This window comes from Myotis yumanensis, unplaced genomic scaffold (genome assembly GCF_028538775.1).
Source record: "Myotis yumanensis isolate MYYU_CA2020_CCGP unplaced genomic scaffold, mMyoYum1.0.hap1 SCAF_9, whole genome shotgun sequence".
In the NCBI taxonomy this organism is placed as follows: Eukaryota; Metazoa; Chordata; class Mammalia; order Chiroptera; family Vespertilionidae; genus Myotis; species Myotis yumanensis.
The window spans coordinates 55,049,870-55,064,031 of NW_027223760.1; the positions used below are offsets into that span (position 1 = coordinate 55,049,870).

The 14,162-nt window shown below is 36.0% G+C and overlaps 1 protein-coding gene across 4 annotated transcripts in view; it reads right to left on the reverse strand.

Moving 5' to 3' along the window:
* Positions 1-1,125: 1,125 nt before the first annotated feature.
* Positions 1,126-14,162, reverse strand: part of DGKB (diacylglycerol kinase beta) — a 526,570-nt gene continuing 513,533 nt past the window's right edge. For all 4 annotated transcript variants that reach the window (XM_070424374.1, XM_070424375.1, XM_070424376.1 and 1 more), the window contains one exon: positions 1,126-4,910. In XM_070424374.1, coding sequence (XP_070280475.1) covers positions 4,803-4,910 — 108 coding nt within the window. In that variant the 3' untranslated portion in view covers positions 1,126-4,802. The remainder of the gene's footprint in view (positions 4,911-14,162) is intronic.

The window sequence follows — 14,162 nt, forward strand, 5'->3', positions numbered from 1 at the left end:
TTTGTGACAGCATGGATGGATCTAGAGGGTATTATACTCAGTGAAATAAGTCAGTCAAAGACAAATACCATATGATTTCACTTATATGTGGAAGCTAAAAAACAAAATATGCTCTATACCTGAAACTAATGTAAAATTATATTGAAAGTAAACTGTAATTAAAAATTAGTTAATAAAATTCCAAGAATACCTGTGAATTGTTTATTCTTTCCTCTCTTCCAGAATGAGAACTTAATTCTTATAGTCAATCCTAAGTTTGGTGTTTGCCTTATTTCTCACTCACGCCCTCCCTCATTACATCTTTTCTCTGCCCCTCTCTCCTTCTCTTCTCTTGCTTTTTTCCCCTAATAATTTTAAGAACCACCACCAAAATATCTAATTTGTAAATTGTCTAACCTTTTATGAGATGAAGCAATGAAACATCCAGGACTTGATTTCTCTCTCCATGTCCTCACCTTCTTTTATTCAGGAATTCCTTCATTCTACTTCTCCATGTAAAATTCTAGCTACCCTGAAAAGCCATTTGCAGATTTATAATTTTTAGAGGCATTTATGAATTCCTCCCACCAAAGTATCTTTGGTCATTTGAATATGTATCACATTTTGCTTACCGTGGTTCTTGCCTTACTCCATCATGTAATATGGCCATTCTTTTACTTAACTCTTCTAATACTTAGAAAGACTTTTAGAAAAGAGATACCTCACTTGAAAAAAATTCCTTAATTGCTGCAGCCTCTTCATAAAATATCTTGTACCTATCAGTGCCCATGAGATATTTGTTGAAGTCTGTTACACAAAATAAAATTAGAAATTGTTTTAATCCAGAAAATTTTACCTAAGTCCTCACAGACCCCCTGATGTAGTCATTCAATCCCCATCCTGGAATCTCTGAAATTGCTAGAATAATGTTCATAGCAGCAACTTGGGCCAAAGTACCACAAAGTAGAATGATCTGGCTCTTAACAACACAGACTTCAGCCCCCAAATACTCATACTCCTTCCTCCCCAACAAAAAGCAGGGTTTCCGGCTGGCCTGGTGGATATTCTTTAAATGCTTGAAAAGTTTATATATGGACAGAATATGACCAAAATGGCAGTAAGGAATGACACTTATATGAGCAGTTAACATTTTTATTTCAAAAACAGAATACTATATATAACACTTTCTGAGAAAATAAGGTATTATAATTAAATGAATAGCACATTCTTAAACACAATAAGGATGTACAGAATCCTTCCAATGTGAGTTTATCCAAAGTTTATTTAAATAGAATGCAATTTAACTGGGGGATTTAAGAAGTGATTGCTGCCTTTCACAAAATAAAAGCTCTTTTGCAGATTTCTGTTTGCTTTGTTTATTTAAACTTTACATTTCAATATATAAGGGCTCAATCTTTTTAAATTTAGAATATATGTACTGGATTTGAATAAGTATTTGGGGCTATATGTACCATGAAAATTACATTTTTCTTTTTGTAAGTAATAAGCAGCGGAACTAACTTTGACACAAAAAATGAATGGAGCCATTTAAAAGTTTTGTCTCATTCAAGTACAATATAGTCCAAGATTAAAAACAGATTCTTTCTTGAAAATTGCAATTGCTTCCCATCCCACTAAAGAAAGGGGAAAACTAACAAGATACAGAACCATAAACATGATTTATTAATTCTCATTGGATTTCAATTTCTGCCTATGGTAGGGGTCGCTAAACATCTGAGCCTTTTGCTTTATTCTGGTTATAGTCACGATAACCTGTTTAAAAAATAAAATTTTTAAATGTTATTTTTTCTCTTCCCACCCTATATCTTCTTCCTCCATAATAAGCTGACATGCACTTTTTGAATCAAATACACATGATATATATATCTAAGTAGAAAAATACATCCTTTAAAATTTCTGGCTCGACATAGAGACCTCATTCCCATTAGAAGCATGGCCATTCAGGTTTATTTTGGAATCTCTTTCTCTGTTTATCAGCTAACTGTATGACAATGCTTCGCAAAGTGCATATCTCTTTTTCCCTTTTCCTTCAACCCTTATAAACTCAGGGTTTACTTAAGAGCTTCATCCACTTAAAACTTTATACCACTATGTCTACCCAACAACTCAAACAGTCACCCACACACACAAGAAAAAAATGTATCTTGTAAAGCTAACATTCATTATTCAATATTTTAATATACCATAGAACTTTCTGTTTAGAAATATTCTTTAAGTAAACATTCTTCCCTTGAAGCTTTCATAAAAATGGGAAGAATATTTTAAAACCATCAAAGTGGGCTTTTATAAACTGCTTCCCACAGCCCAGGAGTAGTGTACTTGAGGGGCAAGCAAATGAGTACCTTTAGAAAATGAGTTTCGAAATGATAAATTTGATCGCTATTTGAATATCTATTATTGATACCAGTGCTTCCCATTGACTGAAAATGTAACTACTAGTAACAGTGATTATAGTTGTGTAGCTACATTGAAGTAAATCTGCATCCCATTATTTCAATTATTGAAGTCTTATGGGCCGGTTGTTTGATTTATCTCATCCCACTGTCTTTTCAACAGCTTTCCACTGCACAGATTGTTAAGAATGATTCACAAAGTGTTGCTGCCTTCAACTATATACTCTAAAACGTGGCCAGGAAATAATTGCATGTTGTACTGAACATAAAATAATTTGTGGCTTCAGAATATGTATTTGACACAAAGCTTGCCTGACCATTGTACACAATTTTCTCAGTTTATGTGAAAATATTTATTACCTGCAACCGTAGATACTACACACAAAATGTGTGTGTTATGTAACATTGTATCAGTAATGCATTTTTTACTGTTTTGAAATTTCTTTTGGTGTAATTTACTGTTCTGCCAAATACCATTTAAAAATATATGTACTTGGGAAAGGGATTTCTGTGCTACATTTGCAATTGTAATAATAATTTTCCTGGGAATGCTAAATTATGTATTAATTTTATTCAAAAGCTTTTATTTTCAAAGCAATTAAACTTATTGTTGATTGATATTTACCACCTAATGTTCCTGGGACACAAAAAAGAATATGTTTTATACATAATCTTCCATCACAACACAGTGCTTGAGACTAGCTATTTCATACAACAGCATTCACATGAGTTTTCAAACCAAAGAACGAAAAATTATAGCAATTTTACTTGAAATCCATAAATCCATGCACAGGATTGTGTTCAACAGAATCACTAAATGCTATTTGTTATGCAAAGATGAATGAATCAATAAAAAAACAGAACTGATAAATCATTAGTACTTTAATGCCGAGCGTTGAGAGAAACTAATAAATCATGCATTTCAAGCACTTGTTTTTCTTATGGCATGTTTGAAAACATAACACATGCAAAGATGAGACGCAGGTCAATATGAATGAACAACACTGAACTGCTCAGAATAGCATTTCACTTTATATCATAGGTTAAATGAAACACTAAGAAAGTACTATTCCAGAATTTCCTTAGACACTCAGAAAATCCGACAATGCCATGAGTATATTAAACAACAATCTAGACCGTTATTTCCAAACACACATTTAAAACGTCATAGAGATGGGTGTGGAGTAGGTGAGGAGGCTAAAGGCATGCATGTTTTCTTCAGTGAGCTCAATATTATTACAGGTATCAATTTATATTAGAAAGAAACTGATACAACCATATATTTTCTCAAATGGACTTCACTGATCCATGAAAAATTACAGACACTTATACTTACAAAGGACCCAAAAAAGCAAGAAATCAGCTTTTTGTATATAACTTCTGTTAAGTTAATAATATTGAGCTTTGATTATGTTGTATGTCCCACTGTCTCTGAACGGTGAGAATTTTAATTATAATTAATGGGTAATTCACTCTCTTCCACAGTTTTACTCATCACAAAATTAATCATAAGAACCATAAATTTTCTCCACAATTAATTATTAAAACATTTCTCTCAGGCATCGTTTTGTGAATCTTTGGTGGGAAACACAGCTTGTTAGGCACATAGTTTAAAACACCTATTTGGTTACTGATGTGGTTATGAATAATCTCCTAGATTCACATGCAGAAAGGAATAAGGCTTGTCATATTACCACACTTTACTGCCAAGTAATATGTTTTCACTTATTTCTGGAATAAAAAACAAAATTAAACAAAATAAAAAACCACTTTCTCTTTTCAGCACAAGAAAATTTTATGCCTGACATTTTAAATTCCACTCAGAAGCATTAAAAGTTAAAGAAAAAATAGATACAGCAGGTATCATATACCACTATTTAATAAAATCCTTCAATGAAAAGTTTCTTCTCAAGTCATAGGTCAAAGACTATTGGTACACTGATTCTAAAAGGGAAAAACTAGAGCAATCTGCAACTTTGATCAGTGTAGCTTTACTGATCAGTACTTATTGATAACCGAAATCACACTGAGAGTCACATTTTCTATGATATTTCCTTTTTTATGTTTAAACGTGTTTTTGTTGTTGTTGTTTTTTTAAAATCACAGATTAAGAAATAGAACTTGAGGAGGAATGGATGGTAGACATAAAAATCTATGGGAATGCATGCAACAAAAATATGCAGTATCACTTCACGTAAACTTCTGCTTTCTTCATGCAATGATGCCCATAAAAACTGAGACAAATTTTCTAATAGATGAATTTTACATGAACTCAGTAACAGAAACCGTTAAACCAATTCCATGAGTTTGCATGAGTAGGAGACTTGAAAGGATTCGAAGATTTCCAGCATAAGTTTTCCATGGCCCCATTATGATAATTAGATCTCTAAGAATGAAACGACACAGGGATTACTCCTTGCTTCGGTTTCTTGTTCTCTGGACGAGGGAGCAGAACAACCCAGTTTTTGGAGGAGGGCCCATCAGCATTGGGGCTTGGTTCTTGTGTGTAATTTTTATCTAGGAAAAAAGAAAGAAAGAAAGAGAGTAAACTCCAGATATCATATCATAGTATTCTCAGTTTCTGAGAATCTGAAACGAATTACTAAAACACCACAAGTATAAAAATGTAGTTTCTGAGTTTCTATTATTTTAAAAAATATTTCTAAGAGAGATTAAGCTATGCATTTGAACCATATTCCAATGCTCAAGGTATAAACAAAACATTAAAGTTAACTGAGAATTCCTTTTAATTATCACCTTACTTCTAACCTCGCTTGTAATGATAATCCCAAATCCCTTGTTTAGGTTACATGATTATCTAGTATAATTTATTAACCACTAGTTATGTATCATTTATTTAAGGCAGAAAAGGATGCATGATTATAGTGTTCGGAGTCCCAACTATAGCCAAACATCAAGATGCACTTGGTATCAAGGCAAGCTTTATTTATCTTACTAATCAGATTGTTTCTCTCTTTCAACACGAACTGCAAGGCTTAATTTCCAAACAATCATTAGAACTGAAAGTCACAGGCTAACATGCATAAAAGGTCAGGAATGATGAACTACTTTTCTAATTTGTTAATTAATTGGTAATAGAATAAAATCAAATATTGAAAAGCCTGCTTAAAACACTTTGCGGAACTGTTCTAAAGCTGCTCGTTTTGATTTCTTTGATATAAAACTACGAATCACCTTAAATGAGACAAGCTTAAAGTAGATTATGTCTGCAATTTTCTCTAATTCAAGTCTAAATTAGAGAAGACATTTTGTGAATATACGCTATGCTCAAAGCTAATTGAAAGCAATTATCAAAGTGGCATTTTGTCTGTGACTTTAAGATACATTGGGAGATAATAAATGATTATCATTATGTAATAAAAAGGTCACATCTTGCCTTTGGGCTAGTGATGCTAAGAGTTTTTCAAAAGCAATCTGAGACATTTTCTTTAGAGAACTGTGACTCATACAAGAGCCATCGCTTATTAAATATCAGTTGTCACACCTGCACAGCACCTACATCAGAGATGAGTATTTCTTTCAAAAAGAAACACCACCTCATTAAAAGCTGCAAAAATATATCTCCTAAAGTGCATACCTGACATTTTCAAGTTAAAATGAATATCCTTCACTTGTCATTCACTAATAGCGATGAAATAAAAAAAAAAAATGTATGTCACGTGGACAGGATCATTAAAATCAGCACAGGGGCTTTTGGGAAATAGAGATTTACTTCACAGTCTCCAAAGACAGAAATATGTCAAAACCCTGGAAAAATGAACAACTTTATTTAACTCTGTTGGAATCAGGTTATTCTGGGAAGATTCAATGTTCTTCTCTTCACTGTAAAAATAAATTGCACCTGTTAAAGGCCACCAGGCTAACCCAGCCCCGAACTCTCTGGATATACAATTTTACTTTATTTTTATCTTATGAACTGGGAAGTTGATAACCATATAGTTAAAATGTAAGAGTGCACTTATATATGTAGGTTCCAAGAGATCTCTATCAGATTTTCTCTTAATTATTCAGCTTTGGATTACCATATGCATTGATTTCATTTTATTTAAAATGTTTTTATTTGTTTGTTTATATATTTTTTTGAGCGAGAGGAAGGGAGAGGAAGAGAGAGATAGAAACAGTGATAGAGAGAAACATCAGTTGGCTGCCTCCTGCACACCCGCTACTGGGGATCAAGCTCGCAGCCCGAGCATGTGCCCTGATTGGGAATTGAACCAGGGACCTCTTGGTTCATGGGTTGATGCTCAACCACTGAGCAACATTGGCTGGGCATGCTACTGATTTTAAACTCCTCTGAATCTTAGCTTTATACAGTATCTAATACTACATCATTCATTCATTTACTCATTTCACAAAGTTGTTTGAGCCCCTACTATGCTTCAGGGACTTAAAAAAAATACACAATACACATTCTCTGCCCTCAAGAAGTTACAGTCAAGTAGGAAAGAGAAATTTAACAAGCACAGCAATAATGATATAGATGCTGAAATAGGAGGCTAAGCAATTTCTTAATGTTGAACTTGAACATGAATCTTTTTTACACAAAAATGTCATGTTTTAGATAAGTTCCTTGGGAAGAAGTTGTCACGTATTACTTCTATAATAACCTTCGCTTCCAATAGAACATTAGCAGTTAAAGTAAGAAGGTATACCTTCTGATTCACAGTTGCTGTCCTAAATCCTTTTGAGGGTACAATGGTATTAGGACATGTTGGAAACAAGATCATTATTATCAATGGAAGAAATATACCGTCGTAGTCAAAGCATAGCCAAAATACCACAAATGATTGTATGCAAGGTTTTGTTTTGTTTTTAGGTATTTGAATTTTGTTTGATTATGGCTATCTTTACATTGGCAAGCCTTTTGAAAGGAATCATAAGGTGTTCTGCCTTCAAAAATAGCACAGTATCTCATTCAGTGCTCTTGACACAGTGGGACACAGTCCATGTTACTGATGAATAGGGAGTTCTAGTTTTTGTTTCTAAGCAGGAGAGCACCAGTCCTATTTTTAAAATTATCTATAACCTGTCCTCTTTGTTGTTGAATCAATCCTATGGTCAAAGTGCACAACCCTTTCTTTTTATTTCTGTAAAAAATTAAATTTCCACCCTTTATGTCTGTTATTTATGGAAATGAGAAACAATTGGTTGTTGCTTAGGGGAGTAACATGGAGGAAACTAGCATCCGTGAAGTGTCTATTATGTATCCGGGCTCTTTGCATATGATACTGCATTGCAAAACTACATGTCTTTTCTATTTGGGCAGAAGGAAACACCACTCCATTAAGGTGACAATCATTCCAGTCCAGGTGAACTGTTGCTGTGGTAATCACAGAGCGTCCAGGTGTAGGCTTCAGAAAACTGTAGGGACTTATGTGCAACTTCAGGTTGGGGGAAAACCTAGTTAAGGGGGCCTCAGCAAGCTGGAAGAATGACTCGGATGCCTGTTTTGTATATATTCCATACTTTCCATACTCTTGTTTGTTTTGTTTTGTTTTGTTTTGGTTTTGTTGTTTTTTTTGTGTTTTTTTTGTTTGTTTGTTTGTTTTTTGGGAACGTGCTATCTACTAGAAAAGCAACAGGTAAGGAGCAGATTCCAAAGACTTCAGAATGTATTGTTTCAGCAATCTGAAGACCTGAACCGATCATCAGGCTACCTTTGAGCACTTCGTTCTTTTAAGATTCAGGTAGTTACTTCTTAGTTGTTCCTCAATACACCAGATATTTATTGGGCACCAGCTATGAGCAAGGCATTTTGCAACTTGATTTTGATGATTGAGTTTGGAAGAGAATCTGAGATGATAAATGAGAGAGAACTGCAGGCAAACATGAGCAACGGTGATGGGGCGCCTAGAAGCTGAGTGACTGCGTGGAGGTAGAAAAGCATTGCTGAGAAGAGCCAAGGCAAATATTGTCAGTAACAGAATGGTGTCCTCATATCAAACAACTCTCCATCGCTACATGTCACCCACTCCCTTGAAAAGCTACAGCGGCAGAAGAGAGTCACTTCTGTCCCACGACTCTTTCTAATTCCATCTTCTTACGTCTAATTAAGATGAGCACATCAAAAACTGTAAACATGCAAACATTTAATTTCAGTTTTATAATTAGTCAATATGAAATAAAGGCGTATAAGCATAAACCAGATCAAGAAGCAGTTTTCCCGTTTCTATTATATTGTCAGGGTTGCATACTTTGATGGTTCCACCTCATAATTATAATGTTAATAATAATGACATGAATAAAAATAACAAGCTTTGGCTCTGACTGTGGGCTGACCATTATGCTACTAGTAAGTGTTTTACACCTGTTATCCAGAGGCTGCCTGTTTCAGCCATTTCTCTGAGTGGCTCTCAGCAAAAGTCTACTCCCATAAAAGTATTCTTACCAGAGTGTAGAAGTGAAGTATCATTTCATAAAATAGATTGAAGAGAGGATTTATGTCTGGCACCAGACAGTGTCTATTCCCATCAGGCATGTAGGTGGTCTCCAAAGACCTTCTTTAGCTCAAATAAAATCGAGGGAAGAGAAGTGGGCCTTCCCTGATTCATATTCCAGGCAGGTTTGGCTCAACTCATTTTCTTTTTAAAAAATGTATCTTTATTGCTGAAAGTATTACAGATGTCCCCTTTGTTTGGGTGTTTTTTTCCTCATTGACCCCCTCTACCTTGCACCGACCCCTCCCAAGCCTTCACCACACTATTGTCTGTGTCCATGGGCTATGCATATATGCATAGAAGTTCCCCGGTTAATCACTGGTATTCCCTTTCCTAGCCCCCTGTTTCCCAGCATTGAATATTCCCACCACCCTTTATTGTTAAGGGCAGCGTGTCTCTCCCTCAGGTTATCAGAGGGAGAGACACAGCTCAATGTCCGGTCCCTAGAGACCACCTCTACCCACCTAAGGGCCTAGCAAAGCATTCTGATAAGATTAAAATAGAGGGCGGAGCTATTCTCTCTTCAGGGAGTTCTACCAGCTTCCAAAAGAATAATTTTCCCATTTTTAAATTTTTATTTCATCTAATTTTATTCTCCCAACAACTCTGGGAGGTAGGTGTCAACATCTTTAATTTTCAATATAAGACAGAACGTACACAGGTTCTGTAACCTGCCATCACACAGCACAAGTTGGTAAGTTCTAGAAGAGGCCCGAGAGCTGACTCAGATCTCCTTGTTTCCCACCCAGGTGCCAGTTATTGTCCTGGAGAACAGTCACCCTCTTTTCTGCCAATCAAACTTCTGTCTGGCCCAGCTCAAGTCACACATTACTGTGAAATTTCAAAGCTCGAGGATACAAAGAAGATTCTAAATGCCCTCGAAAAGGAAAAACAGGTCATTTACAGAAAAAATAAAAATCAGCGTGGCACCAGGCTTCTCAAAAACATTAGAGCTAAAAGAATATGGAGAAACACCTTCAAACCCCAGAGGCAAAGTTAATTTTATCCCAGACTTCTATACTTAGTCAGTGTATTGATTAGATGCAAGGGTACAATGAAGGCATTTTCAGTCAGAAAAGGATCTAGAGAGTTTACCTTTTCTATGCCCTTTAAAACACGTCTGGGGGTATTCTCCAGCAAAACAAATGAGTGAGCTAAGAAAGAGATTCAAAAACCACAGGGCCACACTGAAACACCAAAGGCTGGTGAGGCTGTAGAGCAACAGTCCTACACACTGCTGGTAGAAATGCCAAATGACACACACAGCCACTTTGGAAGACAGTTTGGACCAATGGCTATAACATGTGCAATGAACGCTACAATGTGCTACAGAGATTTTCTCAGGGTGCAATGGGAGCACAAAGCATGACATTCAGATCACGGTGGAAGGACAGGGCAGAATTAAACCTGATTTTTAGCGACATCACTCTGGAAGCATAGATGAGGGGCTGGGTGCCATGCCAGAGGCAGGAGAGCAGATGGAAAGCTAATAAAACCCAGAAAAGCCTGCAGTGGACTTCAGTTATGGCGGTGGAAGAGTGGAGAGTTCCTAGGGAGGCATAATTTACAGGACATGGTCCTACTTGATGGGCTCTGTGGAGTATGGGAAAAGGAAACAGTTCTGGTATGCTTTTCATGCTTTCAGCTTTATTTGTGATGTGTGTGTTAATAATCTTACTAGAAAGAGATGCATTTTTGGCAGGGGTAGGAGCCAGGAAGGCGGTGAACGCAGTGTTGAGAGTGACTCAGTGCTGGTGAAGGAGCTGTTCAGTCTAGGTCTGGTGTTCGTTCAGAAGGGAGAACAAGTCTTGAGGCAGGTTTAGGTGTGTGATGAGCTTATAATGATATCCACTGAGAAGAGACTACTGGGCAGTGTGGCAAATCCACCTCTCAGAGGTTAGACTGAAACCGAGGAAACAGGCATTTTAGGGGGAAGTGGGGAATGATGTCCTGTGAAGGAATCTAAGCACCAGGAGCCCGAGAGGTGGGAGAAAAGCTAGAAGGAAGCACCAGCATATAAACCTTGCAAATCAGTCCTCACTGTGGCTATGCCTCTTCTATTAATGAGGCTGAAACCATCAAATTGCATGTGTACAAGTTAGATGTGCCTCAATTTGCCACAATGTTTGGCAGAAAAGTGATTAAGTTACTGAATTTCTTACACCATTTCTAAATATAGGAATCATTATATCTGAGAGACATATATTACAGGATGGTTAAGTAGTTGCTCATGTAATTCAGAGGTTGCCAAGCATTTTCTGTAAATGGTAGATATTTGGGCTTTCTGGGCCAGAGGGTCTCTGTAACTACTCAACTTTGCCACTGTGGCAGGAAGTATCCACAGACTATATATAAGTGACTGGGAGTGGCTGTGCTCTAGTACAACTATGGATGGCATCTACAATTTGAATTTTAGCATTCTTATTTTGACATTTTCAGCCACTTAAAATGTAAAAATAAATTCTTAACTCTTTGGTTATACACAAACAGGCAGCTGTTCAGATTTGGCCCAAAGAACATAACTTGCTGATCCCTGATGTAATTACAGTCAAATACTGAAAATTACATCTGAAATTATTAGGCATATGGCGGAAGCAATACATTTTAATTTAAAATTACAACCTAGTAGGTCAGTAGTTAAAAAATGGGTGAAAGTGCGAGTAATTTCATTTGCTATGCTGAGTGCCACCATTCAGAATTCATTCGGTGAAAATTCTGAATTGGAATATATACTAGCTTCCCCAGTTTTGGTAATGACTGCATCAACTGATCAAATTTGGCTTAAAGGCATAATCTCTTTATTGCTTTGCACCAGGGTGGGCTTAATAATATTGTAGTTCTTAGAAAGCACCTCAGCAGGTAGCATTTTTCTTTTTAAATATTCTCCCTGAATCTAGCCAATATTTTTTCCCTTGCTTCATCTCTCTTTAAGAGTTCATTATCACCGGATTTATTCAGCTACCTTAAAAATGAATGGGATTTTCAGAGCAAAATAAATGCCATAAAATATCTGTGGGAGAGCTTAATTTAGCAATTATCTGGAACATTAACAGTTACCTAGCTTGATTCTGGAATAAGATTATCTCCTTCCAATAATGGAAACCATTTTGAATTCATGCGTGTAGCTGAGCCATATGACAGTGGGAATAAAGAGCATGCTAAATTTTTCAGGTCCACAACTGCCAAAAAGCAAAGCAATGAAACATAACAATTTTCTAAAACTTCGGTGCCAGCTTCTTTATGATTCCAGCCATTATTTTCTGAAATGATAGTAATTTCCAAGTTTAATGTTATAGACTTTGATCTAACATCAAATCCAGAAAAATCGTTGAGAAGAATTTACGATAAATGTTTAAAATATGGGTTTGAGAGGTTTACTTGCTGATGAAATTCACAGGAATTTTAAATATGAATCGTAATGAGAAAAGAGAAACTTTTCCCTAAAAGTGAAGGGCTATTTGGCCACATTGCAGAGGAAATACTAGTATTCATACCTGGATCTGAAATCTCTTTAAAGATAAAAATTTGGTTCTCCCTTCCAAAATATTTTATGTTGTAAGTTGGTTGCTAGGGAAGGTCAACATTTTTTAAAAACTACTTTTTTATAATGCCCATGTCTCTGCAGAAAAATTTAACCCACAACTTTAACCCAGGCATTGTTTTTCTTTTCCTAGGCCTTCCCAAAAAACAAAACAAAACAAACAAACAAACAAAAACACAAAAAACAAAACAAAAACAAAACACATACACACACAAAAACAAACAAAAAAACAAATCCAAAATACCACAAAGAAATTCTCATCCTTGACTATAACTGGAGAATATTCACAATATTTACTACTTGCAATTCTACTTTTCTTACTGAATGATATTACAGACATTTTTTGCTTTATGGGGTTAAGGTCATGAACTTGAGAGATGAGGCAAGGGTTTGAGTGCCAGCTTGGCCATTGGACAAAGTAGCTCGCATTTTTGAGCCTCACTCTCTATTTACTAAAGGAAGATAACAATGCACCTACTTTATAGGACTACTGCAAGTACCAAATGAGACTATGTATGTTGCCTACTATTTTTAGTGGAATTATGTTTAGTCCAGTGGAGAGCACATTTTGCTCACCCCTCTCCTAGCTGAGACAACCAGGATTTCAGGATTCCTTGGGTGACATTGGGAGATGGCTTATTACGGCCATCTGCCTTCTCTCTGAGGAGGCCAGAAGCACCTGGTAGCATTCCAGCCACAGGCCTGGTTCCACCTCTACCCAAATAAAACAGTAGAAAATAGACCCATATGCGATATTTACTAACTCACAGAAAGAATGAGTTTTTAAAAGCAATGGAGACCAATAAGCACATACTGACATATTATGAAAAGAAAGTTCCTTAATGAGCCAATTGCTAGACTCAGCTATACCCTTGGCTGTTTGGAACAGCATATCACTGATCTTAAAGATATTCTATCAATGTTAAAGTATTTAATGGTAATCCAGTAAACATTTTACATGCTATCCATAAAAAATTGCCATCACATAGTGTAGTCATGATTGACTTTCGTAACAATATGCCTAAGACATCGATCAGGGAACATAATTTAGTTGGGTTAAATTAGAAGGGAGAAAAAAATAACCTACATATTATCCAGATTCTCCTCTTCCAAAGAATTGTTCCATCACTTATTCAATTGTTCAAGTTAGAAATCTGGATCATCCTTGGCACATCCTCCTTACCTCACATAAACAATCTAGCAATTTTATCCTTCAAATATTTTCCGTATCTCTTGTTTTTGATTTTTTTTTTGTCTTTCTACTACTACCATTCTAAAGCCTCAACAAATTTACAAAAATCCTAAACCTTCAACTCATTTGAATTTAAGATCATTCTTGCCAGCTAGGGAAATGTAATCTATTCACATCAAATCATTGACTGTGCATTGTGTTTATTCATTAAAGTGATCATTCAGTGGAAATACATTTTAAAAATATATTAAATAGTAAAAGTGATGGGTTCTAAAAGAAAAAAAAGGAGACTCCTAAATGGTTTAATCCATTCCCCACCAGGAATGATTTTATCATCATGCAAATCTGATCACATCACCCTCCCTCCTTCTTAAACTCTCTTTAGTCCCATATGCCTCTTAAACTAAAGCTAAAAATCCTTCTGTGAGCTTCCAGGCCCTGCAGCTCTGATACCCACTAAATCACCTGCCTTACCCCACTCCTCCTGTCCTTCTGGTCCATATCTATCACGTCAGCTTTCAGATCCTTGTGCACACCATGCCCCTCCCCTCCTCATGTCGTTCCCTTTGCATAGGACA